Source organism: Aedes albopictus, chromosome 3 (assembly GCF_035046485.1).
Source record: "Aedes albopictus strain Foshan chromosome 3, AalbF5, whole genome shotgun sequence".
NCBI lineage: Eukaryota > Metazoa > Arthropoda > Insecta > Diptera > Culicidae > Aedes > Aedes albopictus.
The window spans coordinates 293,253,460-293,275,521 of record NC_085138.1 but is presented as its reverse complement, the minus strand read 5'-3'; the positions used below and the strand labels follow the sequence as shown (position 1 = coordinate 293,275,521).

At 39.8% G+C, this 22,062-nt stretch overlaps 2 protein-coding genes across 5 annotated transcripts in view; one reads left to right on the top strand and one right to left on the bottom strand.

Annotated features, from left to right (window-relative positions):
* Positions 1-22,062, top strand: part of LOC134290779 (uncharacterized) — a 483,651-nt gene that overhangs the window by 265,036 nt on the left and 196,553 nt on the right. The gene's annotated exons all lie outside the window — the stretch shown is intronic.
* The window catches only part of LOC109415941 (retinol dehydrogenase 14), a 56,466-nt gene continuing 45,624 nt past the window's right edge, over positions 11,221-22,062 (bottom strand). For 3 of the 4 annotated variants that reach the window (XM_062861309.1, XM_062861310.1, XM_062861311.1), the window contains exon 4: positions 11,221-12,513. In XM_062861309.1, the coding sequence (XP_062717293.1) occupies positions 11,774-12,513 (740 nt within the window). In that variant the 3' untranslated portion in view covers positions 11,221-11,773. Of the gene's footprint in view, positions 12,514-21,041; positions 21,854-22,062 lie in introns of those variants that run through there. The other variant, XM_062861312.1, reaches the window with a different exon arrangement.

Sequence of the window (22,062 nt, the reverse complement as noted above, 5' to 3'; positions counted from 1 at the left end):
TGCAAGCGAACTCTTGAAGACGCAAAACGAAGCGGCAAAGAATGCATTATCTTCTCGCCTTTCCTTCTTTATTCTAGCGAACTCGTCGTCACACACTTTCCGCGCTGCTTGAGGACTACCCACTGGAAAATGGCAGTTAATGTAATTTTCTTGTAAAATTAATCCATGCTTCGTCTTGCGGAAGAATGCAAATCTTAACTTTGGTTTTCGTCCTTTGCTTGCACATTTAGAGCCAGAACTTGCTTCTTTCATCAAAGCTGGGCGGAGGACCGGCACGACGCAGGGCGTCACTCATTTTGGCACTCGTTATTTCGTTGGATGCAGCGCCCCAACTTGACGATGGAAATGAGAAAAATGGTTCTTCTACTCCCCCTGAAGTTGTGCGGAAACGCATAAGTGTATATAATTTAAATTTGCGAAACTATCACCAAAGTCAAATTCAGCAGGATATCCCCTGACAGGCCAAAGTTCTACAGCTAACTACCGGCAACTGTCCGTCCATCCCAAAGGAGGGCGGAAGCTTTCTTCGGCATGACATCGTACAATAATCTCAAGACGGGCTACTTTTCCCATTTCATAGGTTGCAGATGTAAGTTACTCGAAACGGATTAAGTGCTCGTCCGGTTTGCAGCTGGGAATCGAATACAGAAAGGATCATTTGCACAAATTTCAAGATTGTCTTCACCCACTGACTGCCCGACTTGTTCACTGTCAAACTTTTTCTCCGGAGATTTGCCCAGATAAATCCGATTACAATAAATTACCCAGGCTTTCGGACCTGCTTGAGTCAGCCACGTGGAACATGAAGTCGCTATCAGGATCCGATTTCCCCAAACCACTTATGAACTATAACATAATCCATTAGGCTAAATTTGATTGGGTGATTCGATGTCAAAGATTCTATCATCTTCAAAGGAGGCATAACCTTTTCCGAAATAATTCCGAACTCAAAGTCAGAATATTTTCGATTCATCTCAATCCCATCCGGAAAGGATGCGTGTCTGACACTTGTTAAATCATCCATGCCCTATCATCATCATCATCATCTTCCGATGGGAGCAATTTGGGACGCTCGGGTTGATTTATTAGGCGGGAAGGAGCACATTGTTGTTGAATTGGGTCGTGAAAAGATGCCCACGGGTCGCAGACGAGATAAAGATGATACATGTACCTATACCACTGTCCTCTCGATATGTGCAATTTGGCTATATGACCTTTCGTCGGATGAGTTTCGGAAATAGGAGACATGACTGAGTTATCTTAAAGCGGTCTTCTCACTTTACCGGGCCAGGACCGTGCCGGGCCCCAGCCGTGCCCCGGTCATCGATTTCTTTCTAACGATATCTATGACGTGCTTCTCATTAGCCCGGCCGGGGCCCGACCGAGCCCCGGCACGGTGTGATGTGCAACACGCCATAGTAATCCCATGTGAGAAATCGATGACCGGGGCACGGCCGGGGCCCGGCACGGTCCCTGCCCGGTGTAATGGGAATAGCCCTTAAAAGAGTTCAAATGTTCTTTGACTGAATTATTTATTCAATTTTGTTCAAATAAAGGAGAACGCAATGGTAGATACAAACCAGTTCATTCATCTTTAAAGCGATACGGAACGTCATTGGGTTTCAGGTTTCACTGCATGTAATAGGTTGTCCCAAGTAGTAATTTTATTGCTGGTTGGTTTTGTTTAATTGAATCATAACTGAACAAAGGTTTCATAGCTTTCAGCTTAAAATTAATTAAAAAAAAACCATTCATGATGACCAAGATACAGCTTTCTGAAATTTATGACCTCTTTAAACTTAATAATAAAACTGCATTAAATTCTTATAGATAGCTTTCGGTTTGATTATTAACGACACCATTTTATAGCAAAGAAAATCCCAAAGTAAAAGATGTCGGAAATGTGATTTTGCTGTGATTGGTTTAATTTATTCATTAAAAATGGCGTTACACTGTAAAGGTTTTGGCGCTACATTTTTATAGAATGTCAGAATCATCTAGTCTCACGATGCACTGCATAGGCAGATAATTCATATGAAGACAATCAAAATATCGCACAACATACTGTATCTAAAATTTATTATGCCAAAATTGAAAAAAAACATGTGTGTTCAACTTTCAAACGTTATTTTGGCTTATACTATGAATATTATGAATAATTTAGAACGCTCTACTTAAGTGACGATCATAAATTACGTCATGATTTGCAAAACAGTCGTTTATGAAAAACTTCATCAATTTTTATTTTTTTTTTTCAAGAAAGGCAAGGCTAAAAATATGCATTAACACTGCTTATACCAACAGGGATTTTAAAATAGTACTTCTTGATATTTTTACAGGGATTTTACTAAAGATTTATACAGAAATTTATTCTTTTAGGAATTCTTTCACAATTCTAGCTTAGATTCCTTCTTTAACTCTTTCTTTAGGAGGGTTTCTTCAGGGGATTTATCAAGGCATTTCAGCGAGGGGTTTGTTTAAAAGAGCTGGCATGGATTCTAAGAAAGCTGCTTCAAAAATCCTACAGACGGAAATTCTTTCACGGTTTCCTCCGAGAAATTTTCAGGAATTCCTGCACAAATTACTACAAAGGTTTTTTTTAACTGCTCCTGCTCTTGTACGAATTGTTTCGGATATTCCTCTTGGAATGTTTTCAGAGGGTTTTCCAGAAATCATACAAAAAATACATGAAGAATTAGCGAGAAAGGAATTCATAAACAAATCCCTAGTCGATTATCCAAAGGAGATTCATAGAAGAAGTTATTGATAATTTTGTGGAGGAATTCCAGAAAAGGTATTGCTGAAGCACATTCTGAAGTGATCTCTCGAGGAATGCCTGAAACTCCATTTATACTTCTTTCAGAAGAAAAGTCACGAGATTCTTCTGTCCAAAGGAAAAATGCTCGATAAATTTCTGGAAAGACCCAACAAACATTTTTGCTGTATAAGAGTGGAACAAACCACTCTTAAGCAAACTTTAGCTTAAAAAACTACTGTTCAGCTAGTTCTATTACTTGGGGATTCCTTCAGAAATCCGTAGGGGAGCATAAGAACGAATCTCTTAAAAATGTCTGCAGAAATCACTGCAGAAAAACAGATAAATGTTTTTTTTTTGAGTGCTTGAAGAAGTCTCTCAATAAGTTTCTTAGGGATCTCAGGAGGATCTTCTGAAGGAGTCCTCAGAAGAACTTATGGAAATCATGGAGGTATGGAGGAGTTCTTGAAAGAATTTCTTATACCATTTCTGAATAGATTAGTACCCGAAAATCCCTCAATTACTATCAGGGAAAATTTATGAATGAAATTCTTCAGAAATAAAAAAAATAGTATTTCTTTTTAAGAATATTCGGAAGAATGCCTGAAAGAACTGGATAACCCTCTGCAGGTATGCAAAAATTTCTTGAAAATTTCTTTAAATTTTCTGAAGAATCACGCAGAAAATAGTATGGTAAAATCAAAAATATTTCAGGTAAACTCAAATAAATCGTCAATTTGTTCTGGCAACAAAAATAAAACTGTTTGAAGCAAATCGAACGTCACATTTGAAGCAAATTCAATCCATTTTTGAAACAAACATGCATCTTCTGACAGGTTATGTTAGAAACAAATGTAATTTTTTTTGTTTTTTTGTGGCAGATCGGCCCTACGGAAATATTTGTTTTCCAATTAAATTTACAAAGTCATTTCCTTCTCTAGGAAAACCCACTTCCCGCGTGGAACTTTCAATGCCAACATCATGTTGATAACATACGCTCCCGGAATCTATGCTTCGGCAAACCTGAGCGTCTGTTCTCCAGGAGGAGCGGCTCACAACAGCGTCTGATCCCCATGTTTGGGGGCGGCTGATCTACGTCCGAGTGCCAGGGAAGGACTCTAAGCTCAACTGTGCACTATGGTCCTCCGGAAAGTAGGGGGTTGGTGTCAGGCCCTACGAGCCAGCCGTAAAAAATCATTGTAACGGAAAATCAGCAACAGAATAATACGAACCGAGACCAACGGCAACGATCCCAACGAACAAAAAGGACTTGCGATTGGAAATTCGGTACGTGGAACTGCCGATCTCTCAACTTCATTGGGAGCACCCGCATACTCGCCAATCTCCTGAAGGACCGCGGGTTCGGCATCGTAGCGCTGCAGGAGGTGTGTTGGACAGGATCCATGGTGCGAACGTTTAAAGGTAATCATACCATCTACCAGAGCTGCGGCAACACACGCGAGCTGGGAACAGCTTTCATCGTGATGGGTGATATGCAGAGACGCGTGATCGGTTGGTGGCCGATCGACGAAAGAATGTGCAGGTTTAGGATCAAGGGCCGTTTTTTTCAACTTCAGCATAATAAACGTGCACAGCCCACACTCCGGAAGTACTGATGATGACAAGGACGCATTTTACGCGCAGCTCGAACGTGAGTACGATCGCTGCCCAAGCCACGACGTCAAGATCATCATAGGTGATTTGAACGCTCAGGTAGGCCAGGAGGAGGAATTCAGACCGACGATTGGTAAGTTCAACGCCCACCAGCAGACGAACGAAAACGGCCTACGACTCATTGATTTCGCCGCCTCCAAAAATATGGCCATACGTAGCACCTTTTTCCAACACAGCCTCCCTTATCGTTACACCTGGAGATCACCACAGCAGACGGAATCTCAAATCGACCACGTTCTGATTGACGGACGGCACTTCTCCGACATTATCGACGTCAGGACCTATCGTGGCGCCAACATCGACTCCGACCACTATCTGGTGATGGTCAAACTACGCCCAAAACTCTCCGTCACCAACAATGTACGGTACCGGCGACCGCCACGGTACAACCTAGAGCGACTGAAGCAACCGGATGTCGCCTCAGCATACGCGCAGAATTTCGAAGCCGCGTTGCCAGACGAGGGCGAGCTCGATGAGGCCCCTCTAGAGGACTGCTGGAGTACAGTGAAAGCAGCCATCAACGACGCAGCCGAGAGCACCATCGGGTACGTGGAACGGAATCGACGGAACGAATGGTTCGACGAAGAGTGCAGAACGGTTTTGGAGGAGAAGAATGCAGCGAGGGCGGTAATCCTGCAGCAAGGGACTCGACAGAACGTGGAACGTTATAAACAGAAGCGGAAACAGCAGACCCGCCTCTTTCGGGAGAAAAAGCGTCGCCTGGAAGAAGCGGAGTGTGAAGAAATGGAACTGCTGTGCCGTTCCCAAGAAACACGGAAGTTCTATCAGAAGCTCAACGCATCCCGCAACGGCTTCGTGCCGCGAGCCGAAATATGGAGGGATAAAGACAGAGGCCTCTTGACGGACGGACGTGAGGTGATCGAAAGGTGGAAGCAGCACTTCGATCAGCACCTGAACGGCGTGGAGAACGTAGGCACGGGAGCCCACGGCAACGGAGGAAACGACGACGCCAGTGCAGCGGAGGACGGAAATGAACCAACTCCCACACTGAGGGAAGTTAAGGATGCCATTCACCAGCTCAAAACCAACAAAGCAGCTGGTAAGGATGGTATCGCAGCTGAACTCATCAAGATGGGCCCAGAAAAGTTGGCCACCTGTTTGCATCGGCTGATAGTCAGGATCTGGGAAACCGAACAGCTACCGGAAGAGTGGAAGGAAGGGGTAATCTGCCCCATTCACAAGAAAGGCGACCATTTGGAATGTGCGAACTTCAGAGCGATCACCATTTTGAATGCTGCCTACAAAGTTCTATCCCAGCTCATCTACCGTCGCCTGTCCACTAAAACAAATGAGTTCGTGGGAAGTTATCAAGCCGGCTTCATCAACGGCCGGTCGACAACGGACCAGATCTTTAACGTACGGAAAATCCTCCAGAAATGCCGTGAATACCAGGTCCCAACGCATCACCTGTTCATCGACTTCAAAGCGGCATACGACAGTATCGACCGCGCAGAGCTACGGAGAATCACGGCTTTCCTGGGAAGCTGACTAGACTGATTAAAGCAACGATGGACGGTGTGCAAAACTGCGTAAGGGTTTCGGGTGAACTATCCAGTTCATTTGAATCTCGCCGGGGACTGAGACAAGGTGATGGACTCTCATGCCTACTCTTCAACATCGCTCTGGAAAGTGTGATGCGACGAGCCGGGCTCAACAGCCGAGGAACGATTTTCACAAAATCCGGTCAATTTGTGTGCTTTGCGGACGACATGGACATTATTGCAAGAATATTTGGAACGGTGGCAGAGCTGTACACCCGCCTGAAACGCGAAGCAGCAAAGGTCGGACTGGTGGTGAATGCCTCAAACACAAAGTACATGCTGGTAGGCGGAACCGAGAACGACCGGATCCGTCTGGGTAGTAATGTTACGATAGACGGGGATACTTTCGAGGTGGTGGAGGAATTCGTCTACCTCGGATCCTTGCTGACGGCTGACAACAACGTGAGCCGTGAAATTCGGAGGCGCATCATCAGCGGAAGTCGGACCTACTACGGGCTCCAGAAGAAACTGCGGTCGAAAAAGATTCACCCACGCACCAAATGCACCATGTACAAAACGCTAATAAGACCGGTAATCCTCTACGGGCACGAGACATGGACCATGCTCGAGGTGGACCTGCAAGCACTCGGAGTTTTCGAGCGACGCGTGCTAAGGACGATCTTTGGCGGTGTGCAGGAGAACGGTGTGTGGCGGAGAAGAATGAACCACGAGCTCGCTGCACTTTATGGCGAACCCAGCATCCAGAAGGTGGCCAAAGCCGGAAGGATACGGTGGGCAGGGCATGTTGCAAGAATGCCGGACAACAACCCTGCAAAGCTGGTGTTTGCAACTGATCCGGTTGGCACAAGAAGGCGTGGAGCGCAGAGAGCACGATGGGCGGACCAGGTGGAGCGTGACTTGGCGAGCATCGGTTGCGACCGAGGATGGAGAGCGGCAGCCACGAACCGTGTATTATGGAGAAATATTGTTGATTCAGTTTTATCTTGAATTTGATGTAATACTAAATAAATGAATGAATGAAGGAATTTAGAAGAACAACTAGTGAAACTCTTGATCTGAATTTTCGGGGGCAATTGTGGAGAAATTCCAAGAGAAATCATTTCAAGAATTTCCGGAGGCACCCTATGTTGCATCCCTGAAGAAGTCCTAGGATGAATTTACAAGGCAATTCCTGAATAGAAACACAAAATATATCCTGCGGAAGTACTTCGAACTTCAAAATTAAATGAAAAAATTCCACGAGAAACCATCATTAGAAGGTTACGGAAAGAGCCTGGGAAGGTTTTCTAGTGGAATTATTGAAAGGACACACATTTAAGTTATCATGCGTGAGGTCGATTCTAAAAATCACTTAGATAAATATTTCTATAGAAATATTCAAAACACATTCTGAAAAAACACATTCTTTTGTAGAAAAACTAATTTCAATAAATCGATTATTTATACTTATAAAAGTAAATTTTCACTAAGTGAAGCAACGCAACATTTTTGATTTTTTGTGTAAAAATTCCTGAAGAATCAATCAATTAATTTATTGAGAATTCCTAAAAAAACCCTGGAGAGATGATTGGGAAACTTCAAGGAAAAATTAAAAAAAACTGAGAAAACCATTGAAAAAAATCCTACAGGTAGAATTACTATGGAAATCCTTAAAAACATGTACAGAAGAAAATTGTAGAAAATTCCTAAAGGAGTCGTTAGAAGAATTTTTGTAGGGATCCTTAGAGAGTTTCTGATGCAATCCTAGGGAGCAATTTTGGGATGAAAATCCTCGACAAATCCTGGAGTAACCCCTTAAAACTTTCCAGGAGGAATCTTTCGGAAGTTTTCCTGGAGAAATTTCAAAACTTTCAGAGATATCCGCTGCTGGAGATATCCTAGAAAAAAATTCAAGGCGAATCCTTTGAAAATGTCCTGATCGTGGAGGAATTCTTCAATGCTTTTTAGAAGGCATCCTGGAAGTATTCTAGCGCAAGCCCCTTCATAAACTACCGGAAATTCAAATCAAAAGACAGAGAGAATTTATGATGATTTCTGATTTCTTGGAAAAAATCTTAGAGTATTTTTTGAGAAAACCTTTAAAGGAATTGAAAAAAAAAACAAAAATATCCTTGGGAAAATATATTAAACTTCTTTGATTTGGAAAAGCTAAAAAATTCTGGAGGATTTTGAATCATAAATAAAGCTTTCTCCAGGTCCTGGAGGAATCATTGATGAATTTTTGAAGGTACACATGAAGGCATTTTCGGAAAAATCCTTGGAACGGAGCCGACTTGATGTGAGGATCTGAATACGAATCCTCGAAAAAAAAGTCATACAGAAATCCCTGGAAGATAGCTTTGGATAGGTTTTTGGGGAAATCCTTGCATGAATTCCTGGGGGAGCTTTGGGAGGAACATTCAAAAGAATCTTTCGAAAAATCAAGGGTGAAATAACTGAAGGAATCGTTTGAGGAAACCCTAGAAAAAAATCATAGTGGGCTCAATGGACAAAGTCTCAGAAAATTCCATAGAAAAATTCCTGGACATTTCCTTGGAGGAATACCTGGAGCTATCTTCAAAACAAACCCTTGCGAAAGCCTAACTGATATAACTTATGTTGAACTTTTTAAAGGATTAATTGACAGAAGCTTCTCGTAAAATATTTGAAAAAAAAAAATGCATTAGCACTTCAAAAAAAACAAATATTGATGGCTATTCCTAGACAAACTTTTGGGATTGCAAAATAACTGGAGTGAAGGATTTTTTGAAGAATTTCAGAAAGAATCATAGTTAGAAAAGAATATCTCCTTCAGCAATAGGGTATATGTACCATTCCTTGGCCTATTTTGCAAGCCGCCTTGACAAATTTGACCATAACTCATGAATTAATAGCACTAGAAATAATATGATGTCCCTTTTACACACTCTAGGCAATGCATGTTTCACCAATTGGAAGTAAACTAACGTAAATATTCAAGAATTTACTTAATTAAGTTGAAAAGATTCGATGCGATGGTATGCAACGTTGGTCTATGGTACAAAAATTGGCCTATTAGTGGATACAACGTTGGCCTATTGGTTTCCATGCACTAAAACCACTTATTATCTAATTTTTTCAATATTTCTGCTGAAGTATTATCTCTGTTTGTTCACCAATCTTACTTGTAAATTACATTTTCGGAGCAAAATTTTCAAAAAACTGTAAATAAATTACTTAAACTTAAACTTCTTTCTTAATTTATTAACGAAAACAATGCAACCCTATTATTGTGTTATATTTTTACAGTCACCGTACACAAAATCTTTCTTCCTGTTCGTTCTTTCTGGTTCTTACGCAAGCAATGTTGTTGACGTCATTTTATCGGTGTTGTTGACGTCACTTTACTGATGGGCCAAGATTTGGGTACATATTGAAAAAAATGTCCTCAATATTCGGCCCACATTCAATTTGTAAAATATTTATTATTCGTTGAAAACAATTATACAAGTTCAGAATAGCGTCTTTGACCGTCGCATCAAATGTTCATTTATTGAAAAGTCAGTTCGAAATGTTCCAGAATCATGCCATTTATGATCATGTGTATAGACTACCCACTAAGCCGAAGAATCATGGCGTCTACAAAAGCTAAACAAAGTGACATTTTCATTCAATTTTATTGCTCCAAAGTGCTAAAATTGAAACGAAATGTTACAGTTGTTTGCCGCATAGCTTTTCCGATATCCAGTTATGCGTGTTTGTTTGAGTTTTTGGTTAACGCTGAGATAGGCCGAACGAGGGGACTATGCCAACGAAGCATCCCGATACCCTATATTTTACCAAAATGTCAACCGATAAACATTTTTGCCGGATGAATTCTACAATATTTGTCACACTGAATTTCGTTAAATTTTAGCAGATAAACAACAACATTTTACAGAAAATTATATTATAAATAGACATAATATAGATAAAAAAAATACCGAAAATTCAAATTTAAATTTTGCGAAAGAATAAGAATATCAAGAATGCCCACTCCGCTGATGCTCAGGGGGACACTACCGCAACGCTATCTGTGGATGAAAGTCCACCTTCATGCGGTAGTGTGTGTTACTGATTGTATGCGGATACCAAAACATACGCATACCACCTTCTCTTATGACAAATCACGAACACTGTTACAGAGAGCTTTCATCTTGATACACTTAGAAAGCGACACATGTCTTGTCGCTTGACGTTTACATAGAAAAAGGCAAGAGAGGGCATTCTTTCTATTTTTATTCTTTGATATAACCCAATATTACCAAACACGACTAGCTGCCAGCCTTGGTAAAATTCCAAGATAACTCCTTCTTCCATGAGTTTTGGAGTTACCCATTGAAGCATTTATCAAGGAGTCGATTAAGTAATTTCTGAAAGAATTTCTAGAAATAACCTCAATAAAATCTCTGTGTAATGCTTTGGAGAAAATTTGAAGTATATGCTTAGAAAAATCCTAAGAAAAATAATTGGAGAAGTTCTCAAAGGAATTCTAAAGGAATATTTTGAGGAATCCATAACGAAATTCTTTGGAGGAATTATGTTTGGAATTCTTAGAAGCACTGAATCGATTTCCACTCATGATAGTAGAGCAATTTGCATTTGCATGACAATTCACAAAATGCGAAACACACTTTAACCGGGTTTTTTTTAATGTAGGTATACCCTATTTAAAATTGCAACACTTTCTAAAATATATATTCTAACTTAACGAAGTCAACCTAACATTACAATAAGAGCAGTAATATAACCTATTTTCTATTATCCTTCAACGTTTTTTTTTTTGCAGAACTAAGTAAAATGAGTCATATCTGAAGTTTAAAAGTCAAAGAAACTAAGATCTATATTTTCAATATCGAACGTGAATTGGCGGCGAAGTGAGGTTCAAAAATGACCATGTATTTGAGGAGGTGACCTTAGACTTTTGATCGGGAGTGTAGGATTGTCTTAACTTGAACTGAATATGATAAGGATCGTTCACCGCATGTTTGATGACTTAAAGCCTTATATGTTCATAGCTTTGATAACTTGAATCTTTTGGATTCTCCTTATTGAGATTACAAGTATTATTCAAAAAAATGCCGTTATCCACCATTAAAATTCCATAGTAACAGTTCAGGGATATCTTTCCGTTATCTACTTAAAAATTTACCCGCAGGCCCAAACAGACGTAGCACTTAGCAATTTTTACAATCGGCATCATCTCAACGAATAGCATCTCCTCTCAATGCTAACCAGAAGACTGATTTTGGCGAAATTGATGAGGCTGACGGCAGTATGTAATCGTCATACTTATCAAATATCTAATACATCATGAAAAGAAAAACGATGTGAGAAAAATAGTGCGATGTCTGTTTGCTTATGACACACGTTTCGTAGGTACAAGTGATTTTATTGTGTATTCGAGTCTTTTAACATGTTGCATGTGAGTGATGAACAAGCCCACGGCTGAATGTAAATCTCATTCCATATTAATTCTGGACAGTGATGATTTGATAATTGAAACAATCCTTATAATGTTTACAGAAAATTTTTGTCGAAGACATTCCAAAACAAAAACTCGCGTTAAATCAGCAAACAATCACTGTGCACTGTAAATTTTGATCCCATTTCCAAAAAGTCAACCCTTCTCCTAGAAAGTTTACACGAATAATACTCGTTCTATTTTTCGTCTGAAATATATTTGAACTTTTTCGATTTGCTATCCTATACTTAAATATAATATCCCTGATTATATGTTTTGGTACTCTAAAAACGAACCCTTAGAACTAACCTTGAAATCTAGCAGAAAATGCTATTCTTAAAACTGAAAACAACCCAGTCTTCAAATCATCGGATCTTCCTCCCTAAGCTTCACCAAAGTCCTGGAAGCTTCCCACAGTTTTCCTTGAGTTTCGATGTTCTGAACCCGTTGGTTGATTTCCGTCACCTTGCAGCCACGGAAGTACTTTCCACTGATTTGTTGAACTTCGGGTGCAACGGTCAGGTAAACCGTAGTCCTGGAACCTTCTTCGGGCGTACGGAAACACCATTGGATTGGCTTGAACACCAAGTTCAACGGGAACGGAATGTTACGCCAAATGCCGGTATCGATTACCCCCGGATGGAGGCAATTGGCTGTGACGCGCGTTCCCTGGAGTCGTCGGGCCAGTTCTTGGGTGAACATGATTTCCATGAATTTGGACAAATTGTACAGCTTGGTCGGGGCGTTGAACTGGGAATTCGTAGGGTTGATGTTGCTGAGATCTCGCTTAACATTGGCATACCGATACAGTTTGGAGGATACGACGATAATTCGTCCTTGGTCGGACTTCTTCAACATGTTAATCAACAGATGGGTCAACAGGAAAGGACCGTAGTAGTTGGTGGCCAGCGTGAATTCCAGCCCATCCGAAGTGACTTTGGATATGAGACCTTCCGCAACGCCGGCGTTGTGAATGAGGACATCGATGACCGCCTCGGTACAGAGGATTTCATTGGCAAAGGCACGAACTGAGGCCAGCGAGCTCATATCCACGTGACGAACGATGATATTTTGGTTGTTCGATTCGGCAACGATTTCATCTGTTGGAGCAGAAAAGTGGATTTTTTAATATACCATTTTCAATGTACATACTTAGTATGTATTGAATTGATGCTACAAAAAACAATGTAATAATGAGTTATATTCCAAATTTTATTTAAATTGCTAAATAACCAACTAGTAGATTAGGCAAATGTACAAGTTTAGGAATTGTTTCCATGAAGTAAATACAATTATTGTGTGGTACTAGTATTTTATTAGCATGTTTGAACTGTTTGATTTGATTCAATTAACCAAATTGAAAGATATTCAAAGTTTTCAAATTTCTATAAAAAAAATTTCCAACATTAGTTCTCGGGTTCCTGCTCAACCTGCTCAATTTCAGATCCAGTTTGCGCACATCTACAGCAAACCTACATACATAGATTTATTTGTTCAACATCATTAAGACAAGACATAATCAACAATAGTACGCCACAATACTCGGTACAGCAAACCTCTGAGCTGTAATAAAACGGTGCAAATGTGTTGTTTTCTCAGAGGGTATATTATGCCCCCTGTTCCCCTTGATATCACCACCACTAAAACCGGTTGTCCAATCAACCACACCCAGAAAAATTCTACTCAGTCACAGAGCGGGTCTCGCTCAGAAATCGGAAAATCTTTTGCTTTCTTACTCAGCTTCCGATAAAGGTTGGACAACTCATTTGATATGACTTGTCCCATTTATAGCTGGAACTGAAGATTTAGGCAGAAGACTTAACGATTTCTGAGAAAAACCAACTCAGCGATTAAGTTGATATTTTTTAGAGTGGAAGAAAAAAAAATCAATATGAATTCGCTCACCACCTTTAAGTTGGCTAACGCCAAGGTCTACGTTAAGGCGCAGTGTTTTCGAATTTATCGAATTCAAACTTGGCTCAATGAAGTATTCGCACTAAATTCAATTCTCTAAGCTTGATCTTGTACCGACTTTTCGAACGCTCTAAGCAGAATACCCTCTTCGAATGAGTGTAATCAGATATTAAAAGGTACAAAGCTGATTACACTCATTCTCTAAACTTGTTTCAACCCTAATAAGTACTATTCAGAGCTTAAGTGGATCTTGCTCAATAGTGGATAGTGATACTTTTGGTGTTCCTTTTCTATTGAATGTAGGTTTTTGTATCAAATTTGAATATGTGTATTAGTTTTTTATGCAATTCAGTATCGTAATCTTTATTTTTTAATACCCATTTCAATATCATAATGACCAACATTTCCGTATCGGTTAATTATGCAACTGGAATGAATTGCATAATGAATCATATGTGCAAAATGTTCAATATGCAACTCATTTGAGTTACATTATGAACGTTATGCAACTCAAATGATAAATGCATAAAATTTTGTATGGAACTCGTTGCAAAACTCGATTTTTTCAGCACTCTTCGTATTTATTCAACTCGGCAAGCTCTTTTTATTTTGTATTTGTGAATTTTAACTTAATGCTAATTCTTCACACAACTCGGCAAGCTTCGTTGGATAAATGTACGACTCGTGCTGAAAAAACAACTTTTTGCAACTCGTTACATAAGTAAATATTAGTCAATTTGTACCTTATATAACCTTTTTATGGGAAAATAATGCATTTATTTAAAATCAAAATCGTTCTTAGCTCTGCACGCACGCATTTTTGCCAATACATGCGCACAATTGGTTCAACAATGGTTCTGAAGAAACCAGTTCGAATTTAAAGACTTAAGTAATTTTACGCTTAAAAATTAATCCTATTCGAAAACGGAGCGATTTCACCACCGATTGATTCCTTCTTTTTGTAATCATTACAGTGCCACCTCGCGGCAAAAATAAAAAAAAATAGATTTTTGCATACATTTGGTCAAGTTTTCCCATACAACTTCAAGATCGTTGACTTAAACGATTTCGCTAAAATTTTGAACGTAGCTTCTGAGAATCCTAAACAACTTGTTTATTTATTTATTTCTACGTCTTCAGCAAAACTACCGTGCAGACTGATCAAAAAGAAAAAAAAACAAAATTAACTTATATTTTTAATACACGTTTTGAATTGTGTTCTACTAATATTAAAATCAAACCACGGCAAATCGTTGACGAGGGCGAAGCATCTTTCCAGGGGATGATTATGTTCAACAGGTATGACTCGGCATTTTTTAAATTTATTGGTTTTCCTATAAGTGTGGGTCACTCTAATGATCATGTCTAATGGTCATTGTTTTAATTTTATTTATTGTCACGTTTTCATGATACAGAAAAAATACGTTTTTTAGGAAATAATTATAAATGCCATTTATGGGAAAATATTGCCATAAAAAAGCAGTGCCTTCAAATAAAACAAGTTATTCTTCTTTGTGACTTTACGTCCCCACTGGGACTTGGCGTATCTCGCTTTAACTTAGTGTTCTTTGAGCACTTCCACAGTTATTAATTGAAGAGCTTTCTTGCCTGTCATTCTTCATTACACCAACAAAGTTAGCCATGAAAATGTTTGACACTTCTCAGGTCATTTTGACAGACCGCACAAATGCACGAATAAGACGGATCTTATATCCTACTTTATATCAACATTGTTGCCGGCCTTTTCATGCTCATGTTATATCTGTCACAATGACCTGAGAATTGTCAGTTATTTTGTGGTTAGGTTCGTTGGTGTAATAAAGAATTGCATGGATTTGGTCTCCCGCAACTTCATCTGTATGAGAGCCCCCCTTTCCAGAGATCGGAGGAGTCTTACACTATGCTAAGGTCCTTCCCCGGCCCCAAAAGAACCCTCATCTGTGCCAGAAAAATGAGTAAAGTAGTTCAGCTGCGAGAGATTTTCAACACTTTTCATGCCAGCATAATGTGCATAACAGAACCCTGGTTGAACGAAAGTGTATCCAATGATGTGCTGGACATCGGAGGCTACGAAATTATCAGGCATGATCGTGTAGATAGACTTGGTTGAGGAGTGCTCGTATATCTCAAGAAAAACTTTGCTTCACAAGATTTTAATTTATCACCTATTGAAGACATTAAGACATTCCGTGACAGTTTAATCCATCACAGGTCATCTCTTTGTCCAATCAAGTTGAGTGGACAGATTTGTACAGCTCCGATTACCCCAACATTTGGATCATTTTTTTTTTCAACAGACATATTGAGCAGCTTTTCGATGCATGCGTTCCATTGAAAACCATCCTTAATAATTCAAAATATAATTCTTGGTTCAATCAACGCAATGATGGCAAACGTACATCCGACTAAAGAGTGAAGCCAGGCGAATCGGATTAGTCATTGATGTGTCGAAGACAAAGTACATGATGGCAAAGGGTTCCAGGGAGGAATCACCACGCCAGCCACCCCAAATTTCTATCGACGGTGAATCGAGGCGGTTGAAGAATTCGTGTACTTGGGCTCACTGGTGACCGCCGACAACGACACCAGCAGAGAATTTCAGATTCGCATTGTGGCAGGAAATCGTGCTTATTTTGGACTCCGCAGAATTTTACGATCGAATAAAGCTCGCCGTAACACGAAGTTAACCATCTACAAAACGTTGATTAGACCGGTCGTCCTCTATGGGCACGAAACATGGACCCTACGTGCAGAGGACCAACGCGCCCTTGGAGTTTTCGAACGGAAGGTATTGCATACCATCTACGGTGGAGTGCAGATGGAAGACGGGACTTGGAGAAGGCGAATAAACCACGAGCTGCATCAGCTGCTGAGAGAACCAACCATCATCGTCCACACCGCGAAAATCGGGAGGCTATGGCGGACGGGTCACGTCAATGGTTCTCGAGAATCATCCGTCCGGTACAAGAAGACGTGGTGCGTAGCGAGCTAGGTGGGTCGACCAAGTCGAGGACGATCTGCGGACCCTACGCAGAGTGCGGAACTAGCCATGGACCGAGTGGAATGGATACGGCTACTATGTACGCAACTATATTGCCACCTCAAAAGCTCGTTTTTGGGGTAAACGGGCAGTGGCACACGCTCAGAAAACCGTTCTGATAAACGTGAACAAACAAACGCAAATATGGGAACAAGCAAATATACACCGTGAACTGGAGCTAGTTCCAGCTGTCAATATGGGCGTTCAGGAAAACGTGATATCTAGTTCACGGTGTACATTTCTCATTGTTGTTAATCGTTGCTATGCATAGTTCCCGTTTGTTCCCGTTGCCGTGACTGGGAGTGCACATATATCGGAACGGTTTTTTTTTTGCGTGCAACTATATTGCCACCAGCGTTTTTGGCCTAAACGGGCAGTAGCAACTATATTGCCACCTAGATTTTTGAGAGTTTCTTCCAAACAAAAATTGTTTTGTACATTTGTAATCATGTATATAATCGTTTCTATAATAGTATGCGTTGGCAACTCTTCTAGTTGTCTCGGCCTTATAAAGGGTTAATCTTAAACCATTTGGAAATCGTAACTCGTTCTGTCATTTTCATCTTTTCACAAAAGAAACAACGAAGAAGATGTCATATAACGGCACAAAAATGCCCAGCTGATCGATGTTAACATCACATGCACTTTTATTTTTATCTCATCAATAGAATAAAAAAGCAACTGTGGAATAGATATATTCAGTGGATTTCCTTTAAATGAGGAAATATAATTAAGTTACTAAATGAAATATCCTAAACGCAAAAGATTCCATCGGGTGAAACTGCTTCTTAAGATTTATAACGAAATGTCTTTTTATTTTACGAAGCATTGACTGAGGGTTATTACTTCGAAATTAGTAAAATAATTTGATAAGTTAAAGCTCCTTTACACACGCACACACGCTAAGAAAAGGTTACTCTAAAATGAGTAAGATTCACACAAAATTGAGCTAAACTGGAACAGCTAAAAAAATGAGTAATTTGCATTTCCAGCGATAGCGCTGGCCCATGTGCGAAAATCCAACTGGTTTAAGCCGTATAAAATTCTTCACATCATCAATTATCAATATCATTACTAGATGGCTTAAACTGATGAGATTTTCGCAATTGGGTCAGCGTTATCGCTGGAAATGCAGTTTACTTATTTTTTGTGCTGTTCCAGTTTAGCACAGTTTTGTGTGAATTTTCTGATCGTGCACATAAAGAAGAAACTGTGTAAATTATCACACAGGGGGAGCTAGTGTTTTTATGGAGAATCTGTTGCCGAGTAAATTTGAGAAATTCGTGTTAGCTGGCACGCTGGTTTGTCGGTGGTGGAGGTTCCATAGTTCTTTTTTTGCTGGACTTTTCTAAAACTGTTGACTCCATTTTCCATGAGACACTATGTCAAAAACTGAAGAAACAATTTGGTTTTGATGAGAATGCTGAACGCCTGTTATGTTCGTATCTGACGGACGAAATTTTAAATGGGATTAGTAGTTTACGCAACAAGGTGCAGAATTAAGATTTTTACAGCACGAGTCGTACATGGATAATTACGACAAGTGCTGTAAAAATCGAGTTCTGCACCGAGTTGCGTACAACGTTTTGTGCAATTTCATATAGTACCTCTTGAGAATAAATGTTTTGACTCAAGTAAAGGTTGCATGAATCAAATCACTTACCAAAGTGAATCCAAATCATGTAACTCTCCCCTCCCCACTAACAAAAACTCCTTCCCGTGACAGTCGTGGAGAAGATGAGGTGATCTCGGTCTCTAGTAGCAACGTACGTCACACTAACATTCCTTTCCTTCCTCGATGACCGTAAGGACGTGGCCGGCGCCGTTATTGACTAATAAAATCTGGAATTCTCGAACTGTGCACATTGAGAGCGGTAGCTACTCCCAAGCTCCGTTTGTTGGTTCCTTGTGCAATTTCGATTGTTCTGGTCAATCACGGAGTAGCAACTACGAATTGTACGGTCATCTATGTTCATGCTCATGCTATGCTCATTTCATATAGTACCTCTTGAGAATAGTTTTTAACAAAACTTGTTCATCAAACTGAACTCTGATGTTCATAGCCATGTTTAAGAAAGTGTGTTCATAGCAGGTTATACTGTGCAGTTGTCACAATTTTTCAAAACTGCGTCCAGAAAGCGTCAAGAAGTTGATCAAAACTAAAAACATTGCTGTAATGGTTTATTACGCAACGCAAATGAGTGCTGTATTGAACCATTATAGCACTGCTAGCTTGGTGTGAGAAAGCATACCTTTTCCTGGCAGATTTGCGTTAAGTAAAACAGGCTATTATAATGAAAAACTGCAAAAAGTTTTATTCAACACCAGTGTGTGAAAGTATATGCTGCTTTACGTACTCTTCGATACATTCAGGGATGCTTAGGCAGGTTCCGGGAACTTTTCACAGGACTTCACAACTGCAAACCTCTCACAACTGCAAACCTCTCAAATACCTAGAAGTAAAACCTGTTCTTGCTGACTAAATTTCCTCATTTGAAGTAAAAGTTTGAGATAGGCAACTTTTTTTTATCTCACAAAAAAGTTCAACATGCTGTAATTTTTCATAGAGTGCATCAACTTTTATATGTGCATCATTGGTACAAATTTAAGCTCGATTGGTTGATCTTTCACGAAGTTGGAACCCTTCTCGTAAAACGCTGTTTTTAGACAAATAATTTTTGAGCTGTCATATCTCGGAAACCAGTGAACCGAATTGAATGAAACTCTGAACGTTTATTAACAATATACTAATGCTTCACAAGTTATTAAAATATAGAAACTTTTTGAACGACGAAAAAAGTTATCATGGATTGACACTTTTTGGATCATTCTCGAAAAAATGTAAATTTTTTACATCAATGTCATTAAATTTAAGTTTTGATATCCAAAGATTTTCTACTTTTGTTCTCGAGATATCTCTAATAAGATATCTTCTTCTTCTTCTTTTATGGCTCTACGTCCCCACTGGGACTTGGCCTGCCTCGCTTCAACTTAGTGTTCTTTAAGCACTTCCACAGGTATTAATTGAAGGGCTTTCTTTGCCTGCCATTGCATGAATTTGTATATTGTGAGGCAAGTACAATGATACACTATGCCCAGGGAGTCGAGGAAATTTTCCCGACCGGAACGGGAATCGAACCCGCCGTCTTCGGATTGGCGATCCATAGCCTTAACCACTAGGCTAACTGGAGATCGATCGATCGACCCCTCTCTCTCTAATAAGATATATTAGAGCATATTTCGATTAAAGGAAAAACACATTTAGTGACACATTCTACCGTGACGTTACAACGTATTGACGCCTTTTTGGACAGATTATGAAAGATAACTCATAAACGCGTATCGTAAACCTCAAATATTTTTGCACATTCGGATTCCTTGTAAAATTTCCAGTAAATATGATCTGTTGAACATTTTGTTTTCATTGAAAAGGTATGTTCAAAATGAGAATCAGTTGCGTGACGTTACAACATTGTTTCCTATTTCAAACAAGCTTTTCCAATGAAAACTAAATGTTCAACAGATCATATTCACTGGAAATATTACAAGGAATCTGAATATGCAAAAATATTTGAGGTTTACGGTACGCATTTATGAGTTATAGTTAAAAATCCGTCCAAAAAGACGTCAAAACGTTGTAACGTCACGGTAGAATGTGTCTAGTATTTTTTGTGGTATTGTAAATTTCACTTATTTTCCTCTATATGGATAAAAATGTCAAACCAGTATAACTTTATTCGTCGTGAGAAAATGATACATTTTATAACGTCGTATCAAGTATCAATATATTGTTGATAAACGATCAAAATTTCATTCAATTCGGTTCACTGCTTTCCAAGATATGACAGTTCAAAAATTTGTTGTCTAAAAAATAGTGTTTTACTAGAATGGTTCTAACTTTGTGAAAGATTTATCAATCGAGCTCAAATTCGTACCAATGATGCACATATAATAGGTTGACAAACAGTTGAAAATTTAAGAATTTTTGATGCACTTTATGAAAGTTAAAGCATGTTGAACTTTTTTGTGAGAGAAAAAGTTGCCTATCCCAAACAATTTGGCCACTCAATTTATGCATATAAAAGTACTGTCAGCATAAAATTTAATCTCATTTCATTCACAAAAAAGGTGAAAAAGGTGTTTGGCGAAAAGCAGCTGTTGGATGATTCTTTGATACATTATTTAGTTGAGCACGGCGCAAATGGCTCGAGGTTAGTGAAACACAAATGATATTGAGGACAAGATCAGGAAAAAAAATGTTCCTTGCAGCAACTCGGATGGTTTGTGTTAGCTTATTGGCGTACTGTAGGTAGGATACTTAGCGACTAAATAGCACCAATCTAGTCACAGGTTTTATGGGAGCAAATCTAAAGAATTCAAAAAATGTACATTTGTAATTTTTTGTTCAAAATTTTTAGAATTCGTTGTGGTATTTTTTTGGGTTGATGATCTATGAGAGATCCACTAATGTGGCGTTGCTGCGGCAATGCTATTCCGGATTCGGGAAGCCTCCATGTCTGTCATCTGGTATTAGCGAGCAACACAAATCAGCATGAAATGTGTTCATAAATGCGTTTCGTCTTACAGAATGTTGCATTTTGAACCGGTGATTGTGATAGAAAAAAAAAGAATGAACAACTGTGGTGGAAAACAACCGCATCCAACCCCAAAATGTAGTCATCAAAGAAAGAAAGCGAATATTTTATTTCTACTGCTTAAAATGAGTGAACTAATCTAATCATGGTAACATTTGATGGTAACTCATATCTTCGGATCCTTATCGGTCAACTTGACCATCTTGACCGACTCCTCCCACAGTTTCTTGGCCTTCTCCATGTCGCTGATTCCTGCTGTCAGGCCAGCTTCCTTGCAATCTCGGAAGTACTTTCCGCTAACGCCTTCCACTTCCGTCGAGCAGGCTAGGTGCAAGCTTGTTTGAGCACCTTCCTCGTTGGTTTTGAAGAACAGCTTCACGGCAGCCATAGGAATGGTCAGCGGGAAGGGTACGTTGCGCCATATTCCGGAATCGATCATACCCGGGTGCAGACAGTTGGCAGTAACGTTGGTTCCCTCCAAGCGACGAGCCAGTTCACGGGTGAACATAATGTTAGCGCACTTGGACACGTAGTACAGATATCCCGGCAGGCTGTTGACCGGATTGAGGTTGTTCAGATCGACCGATGCGAAGCGGTACAGCTCGGAAGCTACGATCACGATACGGCTCGGTGCGGAACGTTTCAGTAGGTCGATCAGCAAATGGGTCAGCAGGAACGGTCCGTAGTGGTTGGTGGCCATGGTGAATTCAATTCCGTCGACGCTTTTGGACTTTTTGAACGTTTCGGCGAATCCAGCATTATGAATCAGAACGTCCAGTTTGGTTTCCGACTTGAGGACATCCGCTGCGAACTCTCGGATCGAAGCCTGAGAGCTCAGATCCAACTTCTTGAGGAAGACGTTGTTGTTTCCCGTTTCTTTAACGATTTCATCTGCAGATACATAAAAAGTCAGGACGTGGAACAAAATTTCCGGTTTTGAAGTTCGTTAGGTCAATCTCTGTATGTACATAACGTTGTTGTGCTACTGTCAGTGGTGTCATTCACAGTGCTTGAATCAATAAGGTACATTGTACAAGTGCGGCTCTGAGATCGTAATGAAATCCATAGAATATTCAATTGCTATCGAACGAATAAATACG